The 27,376-nt window shown below is 41.9% G+C and overlaps 1 protein-coding gene across 2 annotated transcripts in view; it reads left to right on the plus strand.

The window, feature by feature from the left end:
• Positions 1 to 27,376, plus strand: part of LOC124784644 (S-adenosyl-L-methionine-dependent tRNA 4-demethylwyosine synthase TYW1-like) — a 97,302-nt gene that overhangs the window by 51,216 nt on the left and 18,710 nt on the right. The window contains exons 6-9 of one of the 2 annotated variants that reach the window (XM_047254117.1): positions 796 to 1,047; positions 2,604 to 2,832; positions 9,322 to 9,499; positions 17,726 to 17,972. In XM_047254117.1, coding sequence (XP_047110073.1) covers positions 796 to 1,047; positions 2,604 to 2,832; positions 9,322 to 9,499; positions 17,726 to 17,972 — 906 coding nt within the window. The remainder of the gene's footprint in view (positions 1 to 795; positions 1,048 to 2,603; positions 2,833 to 9,321; positions 9,500 to 17,725; positions 17,973 to 27,376) is intronic. The other variant, XM_047254118.1, reaches the window with a different exon arrangement.

Genomic DNA, 27,376 nt, shown 5'->3' on the forward strand with positions numbered 1-27,376 from the left:
GATAATTACGGTCTGTGAAGGCTTCAGTGAGACTCTCTGTATATTTCAAGAGGGGCCACTAGTCACTGCAGATGTGATGACCACAGGTGGCTAGGCTGTGTGGAAGGGGCTTCTTGGTATGGAACGGGTGGCATCTGTCGAAGTGGAGATATTTCTGGTGGTTAGTAGGTTTGATATGGACAAAGGTACTGATTTAGCCATCTTTGAGGTGAAGGAAAACATCTAGGAAGGTGGTTTGTTGGATTGAGTAGGACTAGGTGAAACAAATGGGGGAGAAGTTGTTGAGGCTCTGGAGGAATGTGGATAGGGTGTCCTCACCCTCGGTCCAGATTGCAAGGATGTCACATCACTGAATGTGAACCAGGTGAGGGTATCGGATTCTCTACTGCTCCCCCCCCCCCTCCCCCCTCCCCCCCCAGCCCCCCACCTTCTGCCTGCCCTCCGTCTAACCTGCAGCACTTCACTGTCTGCTACCCCTTCCCAACTATCCCACCCCCTCTCTGCCGCAGCCTCCGCCTTGCCCCCACCCAGTCGCCATTCCCATCGTGCACTGCTGCTGCTGCTCACACTGTGGCTTCAGTTGCTTGATACTGCATTCATGTAGGCATTACTGGCCAATAGTTTTATTTGTGAAAATCTTCTTGTTGTGCCTATCTGTGACTCAGCATCTCCGCTGTATGGTGAGTAGCAACTTTCCTTTCCATAATATTATTTTGTTTTATTTTTGGTATGTTTGTATTATTAATATTACTTCAAATCTTGTTTAAATGCATTTATTATTTTTCCCGGTCATAGCAGTCGTCATGTGACTCAGAGGGCAGTGATGAATCATCAGATGAGAAAGAAGATTCTGACACAAGTGTTGTGGATTTGGAAGAACTTGGTCCCATCATAAGCAACCAGAAATCCGGAGATATTGTAAATAAAATTCATGCAGTTGATGAACAAGCTGAGATGATAACACCTCTACTTCGATCTTCTTTGATGAAGCAAGGATATAGGTTAATAGGCACGCATTCAGGCGTTAAGTTGTGTCGATGGACTAAGGTGATTATTAAGTGTTTAAATTTTCACAAACCTCTATATCATCAGGCCTTCTCATTTTAATGTGTGTTTAAATATTTTTTTAATATCTAGATCTAAAACTAGAGAAATATTTGAAGGAGCTAACAGGCACAACTGCTATTGTGGTCTGCACAAGAATGTAAGGCAAAATTATGTGTCACATTTGATTAAGAACTGTGTTACTTAATGAAGCAGATCTTTTAGGACCTACTTGCTTATTGTCAGTACATAGCCGGATAAATTACCGTGTTGCAACCATCGAGCTTGAAGTTTGGTACTAGACATTTTGCTGTGTATAACGTAGATAAGGTTTTGGTGAAGGATGTGAAAGTTAGTTTGTATCATGTGTAAATATTATTTAAAAATTACCATAAATGTATATACATTTAAATGATACAACTAGTAGGATAGTCAATAACATTATGATGTAGCATTTGGAGAACAGATTAATGATTAACTGCAATAAAACACAGTGAATAAAGTTTGACATGGAACTCTTGTAAAAAGAAAGAAAACCCTTTATTACCCCCAAAGTGGTGACAATCAGTGAAGTTAACCTTTTAAAATTATTAGGACTAAAGGTAGATCTATAGATTTCTTGGAAGTATCACTTAAAAAATCTTGCGCAGAAACTGAATTCTGCTATCTTACTATAAGAATGTCCACAGAATTAAGAAGGCTTATTTACTTTACTTACTTTCCCATATTATCTTACATGGTGTTATATTTTGGGGCAATTCTGTGCACTCGCAAAGAATATTCTTAGCCCAGAAAGGGTAGTCAAACTGATCTGCAGTGTGCATTCGCAAAATACACGTAGCCCATTGGTTAGCTGTTTCGGAATTCTAACTGTTCCACTCCTGTACATGTATTCCATCATGGGATCTTTCTTTGACAGCTGACTCATTCAGAAGAAAATACAACATTCATTCAGTGTAAGTGTGATGGAAAAACAATGTGTAAGGGGATAACATTTTCTTAAGCAATGTATAAAAAAAGTGTGCACGATTCAGCAGGATAATTTTCAACAGCTTTGGTGCAGAATTGAAAAAAATTGTGTGATAAACTATTCCAATCAAAGTTGAGGGGTGTCCTTGTGGCATACTCTGTCTATTGTGTACTGCAGTTCCTCGTAGTAGTTGAGAACTTTTCTCTGTAACGCGTTATTTATTCGTATACTCGTTCACAGCTTTTTTCATGTTTTATTAACATAAATTTTCTTATCAGCTTTCTGTGCACTATTTAATGACTTGTTCCCTGACGAAGTAGTGTTTGCTTGTGTGGTCCTGCAGTACCTGATAAATAAAATAAAATAATGTAGAATTTTTAGCGTGTACTCTAAAAGCTGGACTGTGTGCCTGAAAACTTATGACAAGCAATAGAAAATGTTGCTAGGATTATTATTTGTGCGATCTGTTTCAATGTACTACTTGTGATTAGAATTGTGATTGTGTAATGATGCTGAGAGTAAACCTCTTTCATTTAAATTACTGAGACATAAAGACAAAACTAATTTTGTTTCTCTCATATTCCTGCAGTCAATGTTGAGGGGGAGAGGAGGCTGTTACAAACATACATTCTATGGTATTCAGAGCCACCAGTGCATGGAAACAACACCAAGTTTAGCTTGTGCTAACAAATGTGTGTTTTGTTGGAGACACCATTCAAATCCAGTGGGCACAGAGTGGAGGTGGAAAATGGATCCACCTGAACTTATATTGGAGACAGCTTTGGAGCAGCATTATAAAATGATAAATCAGTTCAAAGGTAATCATAATTTCATCATAAAAATAGTGAAAACTGCTACTGCTGCCTGGGGGATCATGGTGTTGGTGGGAGGAATGCAGATGGCACAGAGTGTGAAACAGTCATTAAAGTGTTGCACATCGTGTTGGGTGGCATGTTAGTAGCTGGGTGATCCAGCTGTTTCTTGACTTCAAAACATGGCAGTGCCCCTTACTGATTCACAGTTTGTTAGTTGTCACACCCATGTAGAATGTGGCACAGTGGTTGCAGCTAAGTTGGTAGATCACATGACTGCTTTCACAATTGTTCTTGGGTATCATGGGGTAGGAGTTGTCTGTGAAAGGACTGGGGTTGGTAGTAGTGGGAGGACCTATGGTACAGGTCTTGCATCTAGGTCTATTGCAGAGTGTGAGCCTTGAGACAAGGTGTTGGAAAGGGGGATGCAGTCGTAACGGAAAAAGATATTGCATAGTTTTGGTGGGAAGTGGAATGCTAATGTGGGGTGGTGGAGGATATTTCTCATTTCACAGCGTGATGAGAGGCAGTGTAAACTCTAGCAGCAAATGTGAGTCAATTGCTCCAGCCCCATGTTACCGAGTCATGAGAACAGTGTTCCTTTGTGGCCTTAAATTCTACCTGACTCCAAAATTCCCTCAAGCTGGACTTGTTACAAGACCTCTGTTGAACCCTGTCTTACTTAGGTTACTCCTTCATCTAACCTTGATCCACATCTACTGCCCCCTAATCACCCCCAGTTAACATTCAGATTTTCCTAACCTCAAAACATGCCTTACCATCATTCCCTAAATCCACCAACATGGAAAATAACTTCGCATCCATGCTGATCTCAACTGTATTATCTAATCTCCACAAAGGCTTGCCGAAGTGATACCATTCCAGAAATCCAGCTGGATTTGCAGTCACTCCTCAAATCTACAGTTCCATCCCAGAATTTCTCACCTCAGTCTGTCACCCACCTGACCCCCACCACTATTTACACTTCTACCCTGTACACGCTTCCAGAAAATCCATAACCCAACCATCTAGGATGCCCCATTGTGGCTGGTTATTGTGCCCCACTGAGGAAACCTCTGCTCTTGTGGACCAACACCTTCAATCTATTACAGGTAATGTACCCTTCCTAAATAAGACACCAGTCATTTCCTCCACCGACTTTCCACAGCTTTCCTTCAGCACACGGCACCCTGCTCAGTATTGTTAATGTTGCATCCCTCTACACTAACAACCCAATGTCCACGATTTTGTCACTGTTGAACATTACCTTTCCCAGCATCTTACTGACTGAAAACTTACAACTACCGCCCTGGTCACCGTGGCCTCCCACAATTACTCATCCTTTGAAGACATGACCTACAAACAAAGCTGTGGTACAGCAATGTGCTCCAACATTGCACCATACTATGCAAATCTATTCATTGGCTATCTAGAGGAATCCTTCCAAACCACCCAGAAACACAAACCCCTCACTTGGTTCATATTCACTGATGAAATCTTCATGATCTGGACCAAAGTTGCGGACACCCTATCCACATTTCTCCAGAACCTCAACACCTTCTCCCCCACTCACTTCACCTGGACCTCAGCTCCAATAAGCTACCTTCCTCAGTGTCGACCTCCATCTCAAAGATGACTACATCAGTACCTCCTCTCACATCAAACCTGCAAACCACCACTTTGTCAGCTACCACCCATTCCACACCAAGATATCTCTTCAGTACAGCCTAGCCACTTGTGGTCTTCGTATACATAGTACCAAGCAATCCCTCACTAAATTTGTCAAGGGTCTCAATGAAGACTTCATAGAGCAGTGTTTCCCTTCCCACCTTGTCAACAAACAGCTCTGCCGTGCCATGTCTTCCCAGTCACCTACCATCCCTCGCATTCCCATTGCCCGGCCCAACAGGAGCACCCACCATCTGGATTGAGTACCATCCAGCACTGGAGCAACTAATCAGTCTCCACCTGTATTTTGATTATCTGAAATGAGAAATATCGTGCCCAGTATCTTCCCCACCCCTGTTACAGTGGCATCTCGCCACCCTCCCAACCTACTCCACCCATGTCCCTACCTCTTACCTCATGGCTCATATCCCTGTAATAGGCCTAGATATAAGACCTTAAAATTCTCCTAACACTTTCTCCAGTCTTGTCACATGCAGCTTCTGCCCTATAAAATGCAGGGCCACCTGTGAAAGCAGCCATGTGATCTTCTAACATAGCTGCAACCACTATCTCATTCTGTGTGCGCATGACAGCTAGCAAGCTGTCTGTCTGAAAGGCCACTGCCAAACTATGGCCAAGAGACAGGTTGACCTCCCAGTTGTTGAGTATATTGCCCAACACAATGTGCTTGGCTTAGACTGCTTCATAGCCTGTACCGCACGGGTTCTTCCAGTCAACACAAGCTTTTTCTGAGTTGTAAAGTTTGGAACTCACCTCGCAGTATATCCTTCATTCCTGTACAACAAATAACGCCCCCTCCCCTCTTCCCCAGCCTCAACCTTTGCTAGTCCGTATCCTTCACTTGTTTATTCCTGTCACTGCTCCCATTCCAGTACTCCTCATGCTTTCTTTCTAATCCACCAACTCACAATCATAGTTCCTTCCTCTTTTCTACTCCCCCCCCCCCCCCCCCCCCATGCACAGAGGGGTGGGGGGGAATTGCTGCTTATCTGAGGTGCAGCTGCAGTTGGATCTTAGTGCTAAGAGACAACAGTGGCCATATGTGTGAGAGTCATGTTTGTGTGTTTTTTCTGTGCCTGATGAATGAATTAGTCCAATAGCTGACCACCTGGAATTCTTTCTCATTGTGGCTGTCTGCAACTCAGTGCCTCATCTACGTGATGAGTAGCAATCTATCCTTTGCATGTTGTGGTTATTGTGTTCTGAATTTTCCAGTGTTAAAAAAAATGGAGACTGTAATTCATACCCATAGACTAACCAGTATTATTTGAGAAATATATCAAACACAGAGAGAACTTCCTCTTATGAAGTGGCAGTAGACATAAGCCCAAACAAAAGAAAAGATATCCAAACCAGTACCAGATATAAGTGTTTGTAGAAACAGGCCTACGTTTAACCCTTTATAAGAGAAATGTTTGTTTTTCAAAGAGAGCATAAAAGTATAATTTGTTAGATTACTTAGCATAGCAAGATACATAAATAATATTTAACATTTGAACAATCTTGTAGTAGTAATTATTATAAATGTTAATGCTTGGCAAAATGTCGACCACAATTCATTCCTGCGGAAGTGCTTATTTTGTGGTCGATAATTGAAACTAGCAGTAAACAGGAGAAACCAGTCCTTTATTTGTCGTTAACTTTTGTTATTTAATATACATACAAAAATCATAAAAATCAGAAATGTTCTGTTGCTTAGTTCTTCTGATTGAGGGTTGGGGGTTCCAAAGTGTTGTCTGCGCAAAGCTACATAGCTTTGTGTGCTGCAAAATGCGCACCACCTTGAGGTACCAGCTGTTGGCATGTGCTTAGTGACGTTTCTGAACTACATCCCTAGGGATTCAGTAGCTTTTTATTGAAATTTTGACCTGTTAATTACTATTTATGGGCCGGGTGTTGGTCTCCATTTCGATTTTGAGCAGAAATTTCCAGTTTGCTCATTGACCAGAATATTTCTAAATGTCAGATGACAGGTTTAACATTCCCAGCAAAAAGGCTAGCCTCCTTAAAAGTATATAAACTTTTGCCATTGCTACATCAATGTAGTAACAGATGACTTCCATCCATCCACACCTAGAATTCCAAGAAATACTGTATGATTATTGGTTCTTCTAAAATTTATACACCCCATACATGTAGTTATTGTAGTCTGCAATTGATGTGGGACAGGAAACACTTTCTGTTCCTCCTATGTTGTTGTGCCTGCTTGCAAATGTTGTATCCCATGGATAGTGCATAGTATTACAAACTGTAACACATTTTTCCTCTGTCTCCCCACTAGTAAACAGAAATGTCACCTGCCATAGCAAAATTTGACTCCACAAGTTCAAAATTTTTGCCTGTTAGCAGAATTGTGAAAGTTGGAGTGTGATGACCAATAAAGATTATCACTACACATGCTATGAAAACCCTTTACTGTCAGCATCCCTAAGAAAGCTCTGAGCTCAGTTGGTGTGAGATTTAGAGAGATTCCTCAAAGAAAAATTACAGAAAAAATTTAAATGGGGGGGGGAATGTATGATCACAGGAACTCTAGGAAGAAAAATTGCAGAAAAAAATGTCTATTTTTGTAATAATTTGTCGATTTTGTTAATGTAAAGAATTCACAGCAAAATTACAGTGCAGTCTGTGCACTGAAAACTGAGACTGCCTTGTGGCTACTTTATAGACCACAAAGTAAGAGTGCTACCATCTGTTGACAAAACAGTGTAAGGTCATTGTGGTTGCTTTGTAAACCATAATGTAGCTTGATGTGATAGAATAGTTTAAAGGCATAAGATAAGATATTATGAACCTTACATGGTGTGGTTGAAATGTCGACCATCAGCCTAAAAAGGGTTTATTCACCAAGGCACTGTGTGTTTGGGTACATTCAACAGGACAAGATGACGAATAAGTCTGCATTAAAGTATTGGCAGCATATGAGTTGCCTTCCGTTCACTTCACTTTTCTAACTTGATTACCTCCCTAACTTAAGTTTTCTGAGTCTCTTCTGCTAGAATTTAATCATTTATTTCTGTCATGAACTTCGATGCTGGTTGACCCTGATCCTGGTTGACATTTTGTGGTTAATCTCAACAAGTCTTGTTCTCTTCAGTAACACTGTCTCTTGTTGGATGAAGGTATATCTGTTACGGAAAGCTGATTTTTTGTCATATTAGCTTCCTCAAGTAAAAGCTTTAACTGTACTTATATTTGGACACTTCATCATCATCATCATCATTCAGGGAACTATGTAAAAGTTAGTTGTGACATAGAAATTCAGTCAGTATATAGGAAGCAGTGAAATGTGACGAAAAGAAAAAGTAATACATTGAAACATACCTACAGTTTTCGTAATGGAAATTGGTTTTCTGAAGAACTATTGCACACAGTGCCTGTTTCCCGATGACTTATCATTTTCTGTCTTTCTGTTCTGCTTAGTTTTCTAGTGTACTTACAGTTGTAATTCATATTTGTGAATGTTCTGAGTGCACACAGAATGAAAAAATCTTGCTGAATTTGTGTGGTGTGAAAGTTCAGCGATTAATGAATTATTTAATACTTTTCAAAACGAGTACATAAATGTTAACTGTATATGTAGAAGTAGAGTGCTTAATTATTAGCTGCAGAAACAGGAACAACTTGAGCAGATCTTACAAATTTGGTATAAAAAAAAATCCCTTGTTGGTAGAGTGGAGAAGACAAGCAGTATTAAGGATAAAGAGTACAGGACCGATATAAATTAGGTCACTAAAAAGTGATCCAGGTCAGGAAAAGGGCAAGCTAACTAGACAAACAAAACAGTAACAGTGGAAAGATAAATGTCTCATGGTGTGAAGTACTGGAAAGATTAAAAAAAGTTTTTGAAAAATGGGAGAATGGTGGTAGTCAGATTTAAGCAAAACATTAAAAAGAGGAATATCTCTCCTAGACAAGGTTGCTAACATGTATATGATGGTGTTTAACTTAAAAGTAGTGTACTCCTTCATGATGGAAGAAATTTTTATCCTCATAAATTTCGAGGCTGTTGAACGGGAGGAGGCAGCCTTGCAGTGGCATGTGACACAGGTACTGCAGATTCCTTCAAAGTTAAAATTTAGAGATAGGTAGTGCATGATAACTGTAAGAAAAATCACTGGAGAAAACTGTAAAATTACAGGGAGTCAGAATGGCCGGTCAGCATTATCTTTAGGATGTGAAAGGCAGGGTAACTGACTCCTGTCCCTCCCCTCCTCTCCCCACCCTCCCCTCACAAGGTAGTCTGGGTGATCTGTCCCTCTTTTGTAATCTATCCTGGCTATTTCTCCTTTCCTCCCTCATGGTTTCAAAAGCCAGGATAATTTTTTTCTAGTCATGATGTCTCCTTGTATTTCATAGTACATGACAATACAGAGTGTAAATATCTGTTGGGAAATAAGAATAAGAAGAGAATAAATAAAGCTTCTGTAAATTAAGGTAAGCTCGATGATGGAAGCCAAGTGTGTGTTGGATAACTGGTTCCATTCCCTGGATTTTGGAAGCACTGCCTTTGAGTGGGAGAACCCACGTGATCTTAGTGATGAATCGGGCGTACATAATGTTCAACAGTGTTTTGAGCAACATATTACTGGGTTGTTAGTTTAAATCGATTCACTGTCAGTTCATTCTGTTACCATGCTTGTCAAAATAAAAAGATGAATAAAAGTAGGTCAATTCATACATAGTGTATTTGTTTGCAAGTTTTTCTTCAGTTAGTCTACTGACCAATTTTTCATGAATCTATAATTGAACTATTAATGCATGCAGGTTTTACAAGTTGTTGAAGTATCTTTTCTCCCCCTTCAGGTGTTCCAGGGGTTATACCTGAAAGGCTGAAAGAAGGGCTGAGGGCAAGACATTGTGCCCTTTCTCTTGTGGGTGAACCTATCATGTATCCAGAGATAAATGAATTCGTAAAACTGTTGCACCAAAAGAGCATATCTTCATTTCTGGTTACTAATGCCCAGTTTCCAGATGCTATAAGGTGAGCCGTGGAAGGATAAATATGTATATTTACATTTTACCAATGGCTTTTCAGTTTTTGTCATCTTATAATTATGCTTTCTCAGTGTAATCAAATAAGGACAGGTTGGCAAGTATTATGTCCTAATTTTAAACTTCTTCATTTTCTGTGAAACTATCCTAAAATTACACCAAATGCTTTAAAAAATGCACTACCTTTCCAGAGTTTCACATCAACTCCTCCTCACCTTTAGAAAATTCTTATACTCTTGTACAAAAATCTCTTTAACAGTTTTGAGAGTTGGACAAAGGACCAATTGAAAGTTAATTACTGCCTTTCATTTGTCTTCTTTATTATACTGTTCCCTTCATCCTTCACTTAGACTACTGGTACCAGGGTGGAAGATTTCTGTCTATCGTAACCTTTTTGACTCATTGTCAGCAGCAGTGGGAGGATGTGTGGGACAAGTCTTACATCTCGGTCTATTACAGGAGTATGAACCGTGATCTAAGGGATAGGGGCAGTTGTCGTGTAAGGATGCATGAGTATATTGTGTAGGTTTCGTGGATGGCGGAATACCACTGTGCGAGGGGTGAGAAGGATAGTGGGCAGGACATTCCTCATTTCGGGGTACGACAAGAGGTAGTTGAAACCATGGTGAAGAATGTAATTCAGTTGCTCCAGTCCTGGGTAGTACTGAGTTACGAGGGCAGTGCACCTCTGTGGCTGGACGGTGGGGCATTGGGAGACTGGAAAGACTAGGCACAGACCGCAATTATCCTCCCAACCTTATCTTTCCAGTCGCCCACCACCTACCAAAGTAATGAAGCATTCCCCTCATAACTCAGTACCACCCAGGACTGCAGCAACTGAATTACTTTTTCCGCCAGGGTTTCGACTACCTCTCGTCATACCCTGGAATGAGAAATGTCCTGCCCACTATCCTTCCCATCCCTCCCACAGTGGTATTCCTCTGTCCACCAAAGCTACACATTATACCTATCCATCATTACACAAACCCTGCTCCCAATCCCTTACCTCATGCCTCACACGCCTGTAATAGACCTAGATGCAAGACCTATCCCATACATCCTCCCACCACCACCTACTCCAGTCAAGTCACAAACATCACCTATCCCATCAAAGGCAGACCTGCTTGTGGAACCAGTCATGTGGTCTACAAGCTAACCTGTAACCACTGTGCTACATTCTATGTAGGCATGGCAGCCAACAGTCTGCATGTTCGCGTGAATGGCCACAGACAAACTGCGGCCAAGAAACAAGTGGACCACCTTGTTGCTGAACACGCTGCCAAGTACGATATCCTTCATTTAAATTATGGCTGCACAGCCTATGCCATATGGATCCTTCCCACCAACACCAGCTTTTCTGAACTGTGCAATTGGGAACTTCCCCTGCAATACTTCCTACATTCCCGTAATCCTCCCAGCCTCAACCTTCGTTAGTCAATGCCCTCACGTGTCCATCCCCGTCCCTGTTCCCATTCCAACACTACACAGCCCTCATTCCACCATTGCACCCAGTCCTTTTACTTCTACCCCCCCCCCCCCCTCCCCTCCACTCCTCTTCTCACCTCACCTCTTCCCCTGCCCTCCGTCTAATCTGCAGCACTTCACTGTCCACCACCCCTACCCTACTATCACACCCCCTCCCAGCCCTAGTTTCCTCCTAACCCCCACCCAGTCGCCACACCCATGACACACTGGTGTTGCTGCACGCAGTGTCATTTGTTGGCTGAGACCGCAGTTGAGCTTGTGTGTGCGTGCGTGCATGGGTGCGCGCGTGTGTGCGTGCGTGCTTGCGCATGCATGTTATCTATTTTAAACGAAGGCCTTACTGGCTGAAAGCTTAATTGTGACAGTCTTTTCGTTGTGCCTATCTGTGACTCAGCATCTCTGCTATATGGTGAGTAGCAACTTTCCTTTTCATAATATTGTTAATATAGATTGCTACTCACCAAATGGTGGTAATGCTGAATCGCAGAGAGGCACAACAAAAAGAGTGCTAAATAAGTAAGCATTTGGCCAGAAAGCCTTCTTCTGAATCACACACACACACACACACACACACACACACACACACACACACACACACACACACACACACCTGCCTGAAAATAAGACATTGAGAATATTAATTTGTCAAGTTTTACCATTGACAAACAGATAGGAGTAATGAGAAATTATGTTAGTTCAAAATCCAAACAGAAACTTATGTGACAAACATTTTAGGTGCCTTGGGAGCAAGACTCAAATACAAAATACAGCACAAAGATAGAAGTAAACTATCCCTAGAAGTGTGCCAACAAAGTTTCAAGATCTGGCTTTCAATGACAACTCTAGGATCATACCACAACCCCCTACATATGGCTCACATACGGGTCATGAGGATAAGATTTGAATAATTACAGCACTTACAGAGGCATTCAGTTAATCTTCTCGCACTCGATACGTGAATGGAATGCGAAAAATCCCTACTAACTGGTATATTGGGTCGTGCCCTCTGCCATGCACTTTGCATTGGTTTATGTAGTAGAAGTGTGTGTGTGTGTGTGTGTGTGTGTGTGTGTGTGTGTGTGTGTAGTGAAGATGGCTGTTAATATGTTGGAACCAACAATTTGAATGTTTGTTTATAGTAATTGGTGGCATTCTTGACTTAATGAATTGTCTAATCAATCTATTTTGACACCTGTCACTTACCAGCTGTCCTCTTTTTTTCATCCTAAATGCTGCTTCAAATATGGTTACAACCTTATGTTCTCAAATGTGGGCGTACCCCCACATTCCTTTGTTGTAATTATATTTTGAACAATCGTATTGAGCAATGACTAGTGCCATGATACATGCCCAGTTGCAGTAAAATATTGATGTTGAATCCTGATTCATTTGCCCTATTTAAATTTCATTGCTCATGTGATCTTTTCTGATAAATTTGTATGTGGAAACTAGGCTAATTCCTGAACTGTTTCCCATACAATGTGCTTTCCACGTGGTTTGTGAAAAATGTGATGTCAAGAATGGCATTGAAAGACTACTAGATTTAGTAGGAGCTGTCTTGTCTGCAGGAAAGTCACGTGCTGCTATCAGTCGACTAATATTCTTCATCTTGTACAGGGAGGAGCAGAGGAAACACATATTTTTTGAACCGCTAGTACGCGGCGACGAGAGGGGGTATTGACATTGATTGAATGTTGGCAGACTGCCCACAATGCAGTTTCAGTAGCTATGGAGCATTGGAGTGTAGCGCATCGTGTGTTCTTTGTCGAGCAATACTTTAGAAACAATGATTCCGTAGTCACAGTGCAACATCTTTTCTGTCAAAATTTTGGAGTTGGACGTCGAGGTGCAGTGCCTGATCGAAATACTGTACTCCAATGGGTTGCAGCATTTAGAAGTACTGCATCTGTGATGAAAAAGAAACCACCTGGTCTTCCCCGTTCAGTTCGTACTCCGGAAAATGCAGACTGGGTGAGAACAGCAGTTCTTGCTAGCCCAAAACAATTGGCTAAACGAAAGGCTGTAGCACTGGGTACGCCACATCATTCGCTTCACCGCATCTTACATGATGATCTTAAGTTTCACCCGTACAAGATAATGATTGTCCAGCAGTTTAGTGAAGGGGATTTTGTGCAGCACAGAGAGCTTTGTCGCATAATAGAAGAAATTTTTATGGAACATGCAGATGCTACAGTCGTCATGAGTGATGAAGCATATTTTCATGTAGATTACATCAGTGTTCAAAATTGTCGGTATTGGGCACCAGAGAACCCACATGAATTACACCAAAGACCTCTCCACTGTTTAAGTAACAGTGTGGTGCTGCATTTCAAAGATGGGGATTGTTGGACGCTATTTTTTTTGAAGAGGAAGGAACTGCAGCTACTATGACATCAGCATGCTACGTTAAAATGTTAAACAACATGAAAGGCGTCAAGTGAACACGAGAGAAATATGGTTTCAGCTGGGTCGTGCCACAGTTTACACGGCGAGAGCATCCATGGAAGTGGTTCAACAAATGTTCGCGGGACATGTTATTTCGAGATATGGTGATATTTACTGGCCCCATCGCTCACCCGATTTGTCGATATGCGACTTCTTTTTGTGGGGATATTTAAATTCAAAAGTCTACATGAACAAGCCTCACACAGTCGACGAGCTGAAGAATTCCATTCGTCACGAAAATGAAGCCGTGCCGAATGAAAAGTTGGAGAGAGCCATACGTAACTTTCGGGAGAGGATCTAAATTTGTATCCAGCAAGAAGGACGTCATCTCCAAGACATTATTTTTTAGTCTAATTAAAGTACGTATATTTCAAAACTGCATTAAAAATCTATCACTTAATGCTTGTTTTTATTATTTTTATCAAACCGTGACCCAGTCATTCAATAGTGAAAACCATGCATTTCCTCTGCTCCACCCTGTCTAATGTATATGTACAGATAAAAACTATACACACACCAAGCAGTGCAGAACACCACACATATAAAGGTTAAGAAAATTTGCCAGCTTTTGGAGACAATGACTCCTCCTCTGACAGAAGGGTTGAACGTAAGGCAGAGGGATGAAGAAAAAGGTTGGATAAGGTTTAGGAAATGGAGAGAATTTGGGAAAGTCTCCCAGAACCTTGGGTCAAGGATGACTTACTGGATGGGATGAAAGAAAAGACTGATTGTTGGTGACTGCACTGGATGAGATTTGAAAACCAGAGGGGGCTTAGAGATGGGGGATAGGGTAATAAGACAGAGATTACTGACAAAACATTGTGCAAGAATTAATAAAAGTGGAAAATTAAGTGCATTGTATTTGGTATGGGGGAGGGGAGGGGGGGATGGAATAGACAGGTCATAAAATATAGAGAACTAAAAGGGAGTGAAGAAAGGTATAGTTACAGAGAAGAAATGCTGAGATCGATGAAATTAACGTAAATTAAGACCAGGTGAGTGGCGAGAACCAAGGACATGTAGTGCCGATTCCCAGCTGCAGTGTTCTGAGAAACTGGTGTCTGAGGGAAGTATCCAGATGACACTTGTGGTGAAATAGGCACTGAGGTCACAACTCGCATGTTGTAAGGCATACCCTGCAACAGGATATCATGTGTTGCCAGTGTACATCCTCTGTTTGTGTCTGAACATCCTGACTGATAAAAGGCTGAACAGTGTGTACATGACAGCTGGCAAACATGTCATTTTACAAGTGGTTCTCCCTTTGCTAGGATGTTTTGCCAATTATAGGTTTGGTGGATGTGGTGGTAGGAGCATGCATATGGCAAGTCTTTTAGTGGGAATGATCACAGAGGTAGGAGCCATAGGGCGGGGAAATGGGTGGAGGAGGAGTATAGGGTCTAAGATATTGCAGAGATTGGAGAGCGGGGGGGATGTTCTAGGTATGGTGGGAAAAATGTCAGGCAGAATGGACCTTATTTTGGGCATGAGTTTAGGAAGTCATAGCCTTGTCATTAACTTACATTAATTTTTCTGGTCTCAACAATGCAGAAAAATATAAATTGCTACTTACAGTAAAGAAGACATGTCAAGTTGCAGACAGGCACGATTAAAAGACACTAACGTGTAGCTTTCGACCACAGCCTTCGTGCCCAAGTGCCCCCCCCCCCCCCCCCCCCCCACACACACACACACACACACACACACACACACACACACAGCACACCTCATGCATGCACGCAACCGCCAACTCCAGCATCTCAGGCCGGAATGCCCATCTGGTGTTTCCATTGTTCGATTTCTTTGATCTCAGCATTTCTTCTAAGTTACTATTCCTTTCTTCATTCCCTTTTAGTTTTCTATATTTTTTATTTTCTGATCTGTCCACCCCGCTCTTGCCGTTCAGCTCTTTACCTACAGTTCAAATCTTGTCTTGTCTGTTGCAGTCCCCAATGATACTCTTTCCTTCTCATCCTGTCTGGTAAGCCTCCCCCGACCCAGGGTTTTGGGTGACTTTTACAAACTGTCCCCATTTCCTAAATATTTCCAGTTCTTTTTCTACATCCATCTCCCTCCCCCTTTAACCTTTCTGCCTGAAAGGAGAACCACTGGCTCAAAAAGCATGCAAATTCATTTAACCTTTGTACCGAGTGACACAGAAAAATGGGAACATTTCCACAATCCAATAAAACTTAGAAGTGATGAAGGAAAGAAATTGCATCCATAGTAATTGAAACCTTACAACTTTGCCATTTACAAAACATGTATGGCATTTATCATTTTTAAAAAAATTACGTCCTTTAGATGGTGTCCACCTGTACGAATACAGTCGTGAAATCTGCTGTTGAGTTTCCTCATTGACTGCTGCGACATCTCAGCTGGGATACTGTGAATTGCATCCTGAATTCTCTGTTTTAACTCATCCAGGGTTCTTGGTCGTGTTATGTAGACTTTGCTCTTGAGGTAGCCCCACAAGAAAAAATCACAAATGGATAAATCTGGCGATCTAGGGGGCCAGGGAAGGTTACCGAACCGTGAGATCACACGGTTGCCAAACAATTGTCGTACATATGCCATTACATATGCCATTGATTGCCGTGCAGTGTGTGATGTCGCTCCATCCTGTTGAAACCAGGCTTCTTGAACATTTGGAAAGTTGTTCAATGCAGGTGTAATGAAAGTTCGTAACATCTCCACGTAACAATCAGCATTGACAGTTGTGTTTCCTTGTTCATTTGTGAAAAAATCCTGTCCGATAATCCCATGTGATGAAACACCACACCATACTATCACTTTACTAGCATGTAAAGGGTGCATGTAATTAGGATTTGTGTTTGTTCAGTAACGGTAATTCTGTTTATTGAAAATGTGACTCATCTGACATCCAAACTCATTTAGAAATTCATCATCATTGTTTATTTTTGTTATCATTTGTTGACAGAATCCTAATCGTAACCGGTAATCATTGTCCTTCAATTGTTGGAGCATCTGTAGTTTGTACAGATGAAATTTTAAATCAAGATGAAGAATTCTGCGAACACTATCCCTGGACATTCCGACCACTGCTGCTTGCTTAAGAAATGAACACTGTGGGTTCTGTAAGACAGACTCACATAAAGCATCAATGTTCACTGGAGAACACACACCTCTTTGTCATCCTTTTGGTTTCTTCTTGAGGGCAGATCCTGTCTCCTCAAAGTTATTAATCTAACATTTTATTGCGTGCTTTGACAGAACGGCATCGTGACGTCCTAAATTATAAAAACGCTGAAACTCCTTCTGCACTGCTACTATACTATCGTTGTTTTTATAAATCATTTTTATGGCTAATGCACACTGTTGTCTGTTCGACTGACCCATGAGTACAGAAATGGCGGACTGTTTGCTTGGCAACTGTCATGAACTTGTGGTGTTGTCCACTGCCCATAGCTGCCACTACTCATTTCAAACATTCCCATTATTCTGTGTCACTCTGTATGTGTGTATTCTCCTGCTGCTACTTGCTGAGTAGGTATTTATGTATCCAGTTATATATTGAAAATTGATTGTTTTTGTTGATATATTTATCTTCAATAGTAGTAGTTTGGTGTTTGCATCTTAAGACACTTTGTTACTCTGCTACGGTATTGTGGAACTGAAATAAACCCAAAAACTGTATTGGTTAATGATTATCAGAGGTGTCTGGCATTGAAGAAAATCCACAGTTACCCCACTAATAGGGGAAATAATAAAAACTGTTCAAAACGATCATTATAATAACTTGTAATGAACTATGTAGTATCATTATTGCACTCTGTAAACTTGTTACAGGATCCCACTATTCATATTTACTACTGCTGACAGCATCACAGTTTTCATGTATAGATGATTACTTCTGAATAATACACATCTTGTTATCCAGAATATGTTCACCATTACTACCTCATCTAATAATGAAATTATGTGATGGACTGGGATTTGATATCAGCCACTTGCCTTTCCACAGTCATTCTCATTGTACCAGAAGAGAAGTTAGTTGCTCAGCATCATAACTAAGAGTTTCTAGAGTTGGAAATTGTATACCTCCACCTTGGCATCCTGAAACTGCCAGACATATTTCAATGACTCAGTTAGTGATCTATTACTCTGTCACTGGGTGTGTGCTTCTCACACTAATAGCATTTCGTTACAAGTTTTTAATAACCTGCTGTGCTGTAGAGTTACTCATTGAGATTTAATTTACTCTCTTGTTTGTCTTTTAGAACATTTGGTGTATTTTTTAATGTTTCTTAAATTGCATTTGCAGGAATATGGGCCCAGTGACACAGTTGTATGTGAGTGTGGATGCAGCTTCAAAAGAAAGTTTGAAGAAAATTGACAGGCCTCTGTTTAGAGATTTCTGGGAGCGATTTGTGGATAGTCTTCGTGCACTTGAAGAGAAAGGACAGCGCACAGTGTATCGTCTAACTCTTGTCAAAGCCTGGAACACTGCTGAAATCGATGGTTATGCTCAACTTGTTGAATTGGGAAAACCAGATTTCATTGAAGTGAAGGTGATAAATTTATCATGTAGAGTATTGATCAATGTGTGTATTATATTGATGTAACAAGTCTTGCACATTGCTTTATAGATACTTTCTTGTTATTGAATAGATTTTTTAGTGGCATGAGCTCTTAGCCACTGTAAAGGTTTCATTCCATGTGTAGCCTATTCCTTGCGTACTGACTGTGTTTCCTGAGTGTCATGTGGTCACAGACTTTTCACAAAGGGAAGCCCTCAGTCATGACCAACTAATTTGCCTCTTTATGTATTCACCCAAATGGAAGCTGATCTCGAATGCAAGCTCCATCCCAGAAATGAGACGTGGGGAGAAATATTTTTTATCCTCGTTTCAAACTGTACTTACAAATCAAACTAACAAGGGGAGGCTGCCAATTGTGAAATTCAGATTCAATTCATACTGCGCATGATAAAAACTCATGGCCAGAGGTGTAATGTGGCAAAGCACCAAGATGCACTTCTCAGCCGTTGTCGAGAAAATCGACAGTTAAAATAAACCATTGCGGTGAAATACTCTCAACGATTAGTAATTATCGACAACGTCGTGGCGCAGCGGTAAGCGCTCAGGTTCGTAATCCGAAGGTCGCCGGATCGAATCTTGCGCCATGCATTTTTTTTTTTTTTTTTTTTTTTTTTTTTTTAAAAAATGTGTCTACACACAAACACACACACACATATTAATTTTATATATATATATATATATATATATATACACACACACACCTGTCCTTTTTTCCCCCAAGGTAAGTCTTTCCGCTCCCGGGATTGGAATGACTCCTTACCCTCTCCCTTAAAACCCATATCCTTTTGTCTTTCCTTCTCCTTCCCTCTTTCCTGACGAGGCAACCATTGGTTGCGAAAGCTAGAATTTTGTGTGTATGTTTGTGTTTGTTTGTGTGTCTATCGACCTGCCAGCGCTTTTGTTTGGTAAGTTTCATCATCTTTCTTTTTATATATATATATATATATATATATATATATATATATATATATATAAAATTCTCGGCAATCAATTGCAACAATTATGCATATAATAAGTTGTTGAAGGTCGTTTGTCGTGGAAAAACTGGCGACTTCGAACATCATTATGTTTTCCGCAAACAAAGTTGTATTTCACAAATGTTATTAATTGTCTTCATAATGTTAACCACGTATAGTTAACGGAAGACGTAGAAACGATATTCCGAAACGAATACGTATAGCGTAAGTCAAACGTTCGAATTAGAATAGAAACCCCACGAACACAAATCTGCTGTGGCAGGTATGAAATATAAGCTCCGTTACTCGCTCGTTACACTTGGACAGATGTTGAATGCGCCGAAACGAGCCGCCGCATAAAAGCGTAGTTGCCTGCTAACTTCGAAAGAAGGTAGATGCGGTCCCTAGCGCAACTTATAACATCGTCGAAAATCAGTGCGGATGTGAGAGCTTTGGTACACCCTGTTAAACAAACGGAAAAATGGAGGCGGTACAATTGGAGAGCGATCCGCCTTTACCAAAATGCATAAGCAATTCATTAATATATATATACACACACACACACAGGGTGTTACAAAAAGGTACGGCCATACTTTCGGGAAACATTCCTCACACACAAAGAAAGAAAATATGTTATGTGGACATGTGTCCGGAAACGCTTACTTTCCATGTTAGAACTCATTTTATTACTTCTCTTCAAATCACATTAATGATGGAATGGAAACACACAGCAACAGAACGTACCAGCGTGACTTCAAACACTTTGTTACAGGAAATGTTCAAAATGTCCTCCGTTAGAGAGGATACATGCATCCACCCGCCGTCGCATGGAATACCTGATGCGCTGATGCAGCCCTGGAGAATGGCGTATTGTATCACAGCCGTCCACAATACGAGCACGGAGAGTCTCGGGGTTGCGTAGACAAGAGCTTTCAAATGCCTCCATAAATGAAAGTCAAGAGGGTTGAGGTCAGGAAAGCGTGGAGGCCATGGAATTGGTCCGCCTCTACCAATCCATCGGTCACCGAATCTGTTGTTGAGAAGCGTACGAATACTTCGTCTGAAATGTGCAGGAGCTCCATCGTGCATGAACCACATGTTGTGTCGTAAAGGCACATGTTCTAGCAGCACAGGTAGAGTATCCCGTATGAAATCATGATAACGTGCTCCATTGAGCGTAGGTATATAGATGATGTTACTTACCAAATGAAAGTGCTGGCAGGGCGACAGACACACAAACATACACACAAAATTCAAGCTTTCGCAACAAACTGTTGCCTCATCAGGAAAGAGGGAAGGAGAGGGAAAGACGAAAGGAAGTGGGTTTTAAGGGAGAGGGTAAGAAGTCATTCCAATCCCGGGAGCGGAAAGACTTACCTTAGGGGGAAAAAAGGGCGGGTATACACTCGCACAAACACACATATCCATCCACACATATACAGACACAAGCAGACATATCTAAATATGTCTTTAAATATGTCTGCTTGTGTCTGTATATATGTGTGTGTGTGCGAGTGTATACCCGTCCTTTTTTCCCCCTAAGGTAAGTCTTTCCGCTCCCGGGATTGGAATGACTCCTTACCCTCTCCCTTAAAACCCACTTCCTTTCGTCTTTCCCTCTCCTTCCCTCTTTCCTGATGAGGCAACAGTTTGTTGCGAAAGCTTGAATTTTGTGTGTATGTTTGTGTTTGTTTGTGTGTCTGTCGACCTGCCAGCACTTTCATTTGGTAGGTCACATCATCTTTGTTTTTAGATATATTTTTCCTACGTGGAATGTTTCCCTCAAAATGTTGCATGGCGCGAGATTCGATCCGGCGACCTTCGGATTACGAACCTGAGCGCTTACCGCTGCGCCACGACGCTGTCGATAATTACTAATCGTTGAGAGTATTTCACCGCAATGGTTTCTTTTAACTGTCGATTTTCTCGACAACGGCTGAGAAGTGCATCTTGGTGCTTTGCCACATTACACCTCTGGTCATGAGCTTTTATTATGTGCAGTATGAATCGAATCTGAATTTCACAATTGGCGGCCACCACTTGTAAGTACGGCTCATCGTAAGATGCATAAAGCATAAAACGACCCTACCTCTCAGGGATTTGCAAGAGGTAGTACTTATTTGTAGTAATTCATATGGAATTGAATTTATCCTGTCGGATGCTTAAAATTACTGTTACATTGCAAGCACTAACAGCAGTGAGATTAAGGGCATATATTGAAATATTACGAGCTGAACTGGGGAGCTGGGACCACTAAGATTTTTATAGACTGTACAACAGTGCATGTTCAAATCATACGTCAGTCTTTTTGTATCGCATGAATGTCAAGTGAAGTACTTTCTCTTTCAATGAAATGTAGTGTTTTCATCCAAGGAAGTTACATTTTGGCTTGACAGAGTATCGGAGTTGATTTGAAAGACGTAAATTGGGTGAAGAGCAATTCATGTATTCGAGACACTGATTTTTATTGTGTCTGGTAGAGTAGACAGGGTACTTTATTAGATTACTTTTTGAACATTCTAAACAATATTATTTGTCTACACAGAATCATTTCCAGCACAACTGATCCAGACAAAATGTAAACTGTTAAGTAATGTCACCACTGCGGAAAATTTTTCACATGGAGTGTCTCCTACGTCTGTCATTGTTGTTCGACAAACAGTTAGGAACTACAAGCAGGTGGGCTGATAGTGGTGAATTCACAGGCGAGTCTCGGTGCACCACATACCTGGAAACAATCGGGATTTAGTATTAAGTCAAGAGTGTTGGCACCATTGAGATGTGACTTGATGTACACTCACGTGTGTTGGCAGTTTCTGAACATAGCTGGAGCTGATGAAATGTAAAACTTTAGTTACCATGCTTATCAACTAATATAACTTTGCTAATAATGTTCGTTTTGATGGTGTACGTCTAAACGGATTTACATTTATGGCTATAAATATTAGGAAAAAAAAAAAAAAAAACAAATTCAAAGATGAGCGGTATTAAATTTGAAATTCTCCCATTAACATCAGTACTGTATTTTATGAACTATATGACATATTTTTTTCTTTGAAAAATTGCCTCCAAAATTCAGTTTAAAATTCCCACCAGTCTTAAAAATGACCATACACTTGATGCCAAGGGAAACCTATCTCTATCTAGCAACATTGGACTCAACTTGGAGCGGCAGTGCACTGATGTGCCGAACATGAGTTATGGGGATTCATGAGCATACTAACACTGTCTCCCTCCTACTCCACCCCCTGTGCAGACCCGGAGGTTAGAATAGGGGCGAGGTATTCCTGCCTGTCATAAGAGGTGACTATAAGGAGTCTCTCACCTTTCGGCCTTTATGATGGTCCCCTGTAGGGTTTGACATCCATTTCTCAAAATTTTCCCGTAGAGCGAGCCAATTGGGGAAGTGCACCTTACATGGTGCATCGTGTCCATCATGCATTGGGATCTTTAGCCCACTTTCTTGTCGTGACATTGCAGTCTCGCTCATCCTCCATTGCTTGAGCGAGGACACCTTCCTGGATGTGTTGTCCTCCACCCACTATGCAGTGTTGTTTTCTGCGCTGACGATAACCATGGAATTGTTTGCACTTCCCTCCCTACCTCAGGAGCACTGTCCCCTCAACCACTGGGGACACCGGTCCCCACTTCTCAGCTGGAGAACCGTAAGTCTTCTTTGGCTCCTCTTGCAAGGGGTCCCTTGGGTCACTCCCTTCCCAGGTTTCTGTTAGTGGGAAAGATGACACTTGCCAGTGGCTGAAGTGCCTTAAAGCAGCTGGTTGTAGGGCTTCACGATCATCCTCAGTCCTGCAGACTGAATCAGTGAAGCCCTCCCAGCCAGAGAAACCCAAGGATCAATCAGAGAAATTCAGAAAGAAGACCCCCCCCAAGACCAAGGGAATTGTGGTGGCACCCACACCACCGCTGCCTACAAGCTCTGTGTCTGAGGATGAGGTGAAGATTCTGGTGTTCGCTGAGGACCTAGATCTCGCCAGACCCTCAGACATAATGCATATAGCATGTTCAGGAAATAAGTCAGTGGCAGCAGGTGACCCTGAGGTGTAGACTGCCTCATTGTGTTTCCTGCCTTCCCAGTCTCATGATCACATCATCCTCCAGTGGAATTGTGGCAGATTTTTCCACCACCTGGCTGAGCTACAGCAATTGTTAAGCTTCACACCTGCTGTCTGCATTGCCCTCCAGGAAACCTGGTTCCTGGCACTGCGGACCCGTGCCCTTCGCGGCTACAGGGGATATTACAAGAAGTCTGCAATGTTTATTTTCCTCCAGATGATGCAGTCCTCTGAATGTATGGCTACACTGATTGATCAACTCCCTAAATCTTTCCTACTTTTGGGAGATTTTGACACCCATAACCCCTTGTGGGGTAGTACCATGCTTACTGGCCATGGCACAGATGTCAAAAATATACTGTCCCAACTTGACCTCTGTTTCTTAAATAGTGGGACTGCCACACATTTCAGTGTGGCTCAAGGTACTTACTCGGCCATTGATTTATCAATTTGCAGCCCAGGACTTCTCCTATCTATCCACTGGAGAGCACATGACGACCTGTGTGGTAGTGACCACTTCCCCATCTTCCGGTCACTCCCCCGGCGTCATGTCAATGGACGCCTACCCAGATGGGCTGTAATTGAGGCAGACTGGATAGCCTTCACCTGTCCCCGATGAATCTCCCCCACACGGTGCCATCGATGTGATTGAGCAGGTCACTACAGCAATAATGTCTGCGGCAGAAAACGCGATCCCTCGTTCTCAAGGGTGCTCCCGGCGAAAGACAGTTCCTTGGTGGTTGCTGGAAATCACTGAGGCAATTAGAGCATTGGCGAGCTCTACAGCAACATAAGCGGCACTCTTTCCTAGAGCACCTAACAGCCTTTAATCAGCTCCGTGCCCATGTTCGCCTGCCTATATAACGAGGGAAACAGGAGTGTTGGGAGAGGTATGTGTCGACTATTGGATGCCATATGTCGCCTTTGGAGGTCTGGACGATGATCAGATGTCTTTTTGGGTACCAGACCCCAAGGGTGTCACTGACATTAACATAAACGGCGTGCTCTCTAACGCCGCAAACACGATTGCTGAGCACTTTGCTCGAGCCTCTGCGTCGGAGAACTAACAACCCCCAAAAACGTGTTAAAGGCATTAGGTTGAAAAACTATATAATTCTTCATAACAGCAAACTGCTCCCGATGAACGTAACGTCACAATTGTTTACATTAGCTTCAGTAGAGAAGATGTCCGCCACCGGTAGCTGAGTGGTCAGCGTGACAGACTGTCAATCCTAAGGGCCCGGGTTCGTTTCCCGGCTGGGTCGGAGATTTTCTCCGCTCAGGGACTGGGTGTTGTGTTGTCCTAATCATCATCATTTCATCCCCATCGACGCACAGGTCGCCGAAGTGGCGTCAACTCGAAAGACCTGCACCAGGCGAACGGTCTACCCGACGGGAGGCCCTAGCCACATGACATTTCATTTCAGTAGAGAAGATGAACAGTACATTCTCCCACTTCTGGCTACTTGGATGTGTGGCTGTAGCAAGCAGCCAGAAGCTACCTGGAAAATTTTTTCTGGTATGCAGTGTTTACATTTAGTTATTTTGCTTTTTCCTCTTCGTTTACAGATTCACGTCAAATGAAAACAAAACAGATTTCTGTGGCCGGATGCCATCAGTTCATAGTTTTCATAGATAAAATAGATTCACGTAATTATGGAAGGCCATAATACTTATTTCGTTTTAGTTTTTTGGTTTTATTTTATTTCCAGGTTTTTAACAGTCAAGCATTAATTGCCTTACAGAATGGTGAAGTGGTTTAACAGCACAATCCGGAGAATGCTCAGGAAGCAAAGGCAGTTGCACTCGTGGTACAAGAAAGATCGGGAGAATGAGGACAGGCAAAAGTTAGTAGAGATTCGTGCTGCTGTAAAAAGAGCGATGCGCGAAGCATTCAACCACTACCACCGTCATACCGTAGCAAAAGATCTTGCTGAAAACCCAAGGAAATTCTGGTCTTACGTAAAATCGGTAAGCGGGTCGAAGGCTTCCATCCAGTCTCTCACTGATCAGTCTGGCCTGGCAACGGAAGACAGCAAAACGAAAGCTGAAATTTTAAATTTAGCATATGAGAAATCTTTCATGCAGGAGGATCGTACAAACATACCGCCGTTTGAGTCTCGTACAGATTCCCGTATGGAGGACATAGTGATAGACATCCCTGGGGTTGTGAAGCAGCTGAATGGGTTGAAAATAAATAAATCACCAGGTCCTGATAGGATTCCAATTCGGTTTTACAGAGAGTACTCTACTGCATTGGCTCCTTACTTAGCTTGCATTTATTGCGAATCTCTTGCCCAACGTAAAGTCCCGAGTGACTGGAAAAAAGCGCAGGTGACTCCTGTATATAAGAAGGGTAGAAGGACAGATCCTCAAAATTACAGACCAATATCATTAACATCGTTTTGTTGCAGGATTCTCGAACATATTCTCAGATCGAATATAATGAATTTCCTCGAGACAGACAAGTTGTTGTCCATGCATCAGCACGGCTTTAGAAAGCATCACTCCTGCGAAACGCAACTCGCCCTTTTTTCACATGATATCTTGCGAACCATGGATGAAGGGTATCAGACGGATGCCATATTCCTTGACTTCCGGAAAGCGTTTGACTTGGTGCCCCACTGCAGACTCCTATCTAAGGTAGAAGCATATAGGATTGGTTCCGAAGTATGTGAGTGGCTCGAAGACTTCTTAAGTAATAGAACCCAGTTCATTGTCCTCAATGGTGAGTGTTCATCGGAGGTGAGGGTATCATCTGGAGTGCCCCAGGGAAGTGTGGTAGGTCCACTGTTGTTTTCTATTTACGTAATAGGGTGGATAGCAATGTGCGGCTGTTTGCTGATGATGCTGTGGTGTACGGGAAGGTGTCGTCATTGAGTGACTGTAGGAGGATACGAGATGACTTGGACAGGATTTGTGATTGGTGTAAAGAATGGCAGCTAACTCTAAATATAGATAATTGTAAATTAATGCAGATGAATAGGAAAAAGAATCCTGTAAGGTCTGAATACTCCGTTAGTCATGTCGATTAAATATTTGGGCATAACACTGCAGAGCGATATGAAGTGGGACAAGCATGTAATGGCAGTTGTGGGGAAGGCAGATAGTCGTATTCGGTTCATTGGTAGAATTTTGGGAAGATGTGGTTCATCTGTAAAGAAGACCGCTTATAAAACACTAATACGACCTATTCTTGAGTACTGCTCGAGCGTTTGGGATCCCTATCAGGTCAGATTGAGGGAGGACACGGAGGCAATTCAGAGGCGGGCTGCTATATTTGTTACTGGTATGTTTGATCATCACCCGAGTGTTACGGAAATGCTTCAGGAACTCTGGTGGGAGTCTCTAGAGGAAAGGAGGAGTTCTTTTCGTGAATCGATACTGAGGAAATTTAGAGAACCAGCAGTTGAGGCTGTCTGCAGTACAATTTTACTGCCACCAACTTACATTTCACGGAAATACCACAAATATAAGATAAGAGAGATTAGGGCTCGTACAGAGGCATATAGACAGTCATTTTTCCCTCGTTCTGTTTGGGGTTGGAACAGGGAGAGAAGATGCTAGTTGTGGTACGAGGTACCCTCCGCCACACACCGTATGGTTGATTGCGGAGTATGTATGGAGAGTAGATGAAGTTATTTTTGTCGGTTTGCTCAAGAAATTTGGTTGTTATTAATCTTTTCCGCTGAGGCAGTCAATTAATTTGAAACAAAGTGTTTCATTCCATACTATTGGCCAGTTTCAAGTACACGTTTTCATCTTCTGGCACGTATGGCATTATTGATAAAATGAAATGAAAGCATATGGCGTTGTTGGCCAGGAGGCCCCTATTCGGGGAAGTCCGGCCGCCAAGTGCAAGTCTTTATTCCATTTGATGCCATAATAATAAAGAACCAAACACTAGGTAATGCAGTATTGAAAATTTACAGCCCAAAAACCACACTAAAAAGCTTAACATCAGGTTGGGGCCTACTTCATTGTGAATCTGGTCATACGAATGTACACTCTACACGGAATTGGGTATTTTAGTATGGTTTCCGAAATTCCGATGCTATTGAATTATCATCTGCTGTCCTGTTTCTTTTATTACGTTATGTACATTCCCATAATGTTTTGAACGTACAAACATACAGGCTGCCTATGGCAGTAACAACTGTTTTTCTGGCAGTCAATGGCAACTGATTAAATGAACCTGTTTCTAATAGCTCGCGGGAAAATATTGCGAATGAGGGTTTGAAAAGCGCCACTGTCAGTGTAAATAATCTTTTACGCATGATGAATTGTGTTGTGTATGAGAATGTGCAATGAATTTCTTAAATCGTAGACCATTTGACTCTCGTTT

Source organism: Schistocerca piceifrons, chromosome 1 (genome assembly GCF_021461385.2).
Source record: "Schistocerca piceifrons isolate TAMUIC-IGC-003096 chromosome 1, iqSchPice1.1, whole genome shotgun sequence".
Taxonomy (NCBI): domain Eukaryota; kingdom Metazoa; phylum Arthropoda; class Insecta; order Orthoptera; family Acrididae; genus Schistocerca; species Schistocerca piceifrons.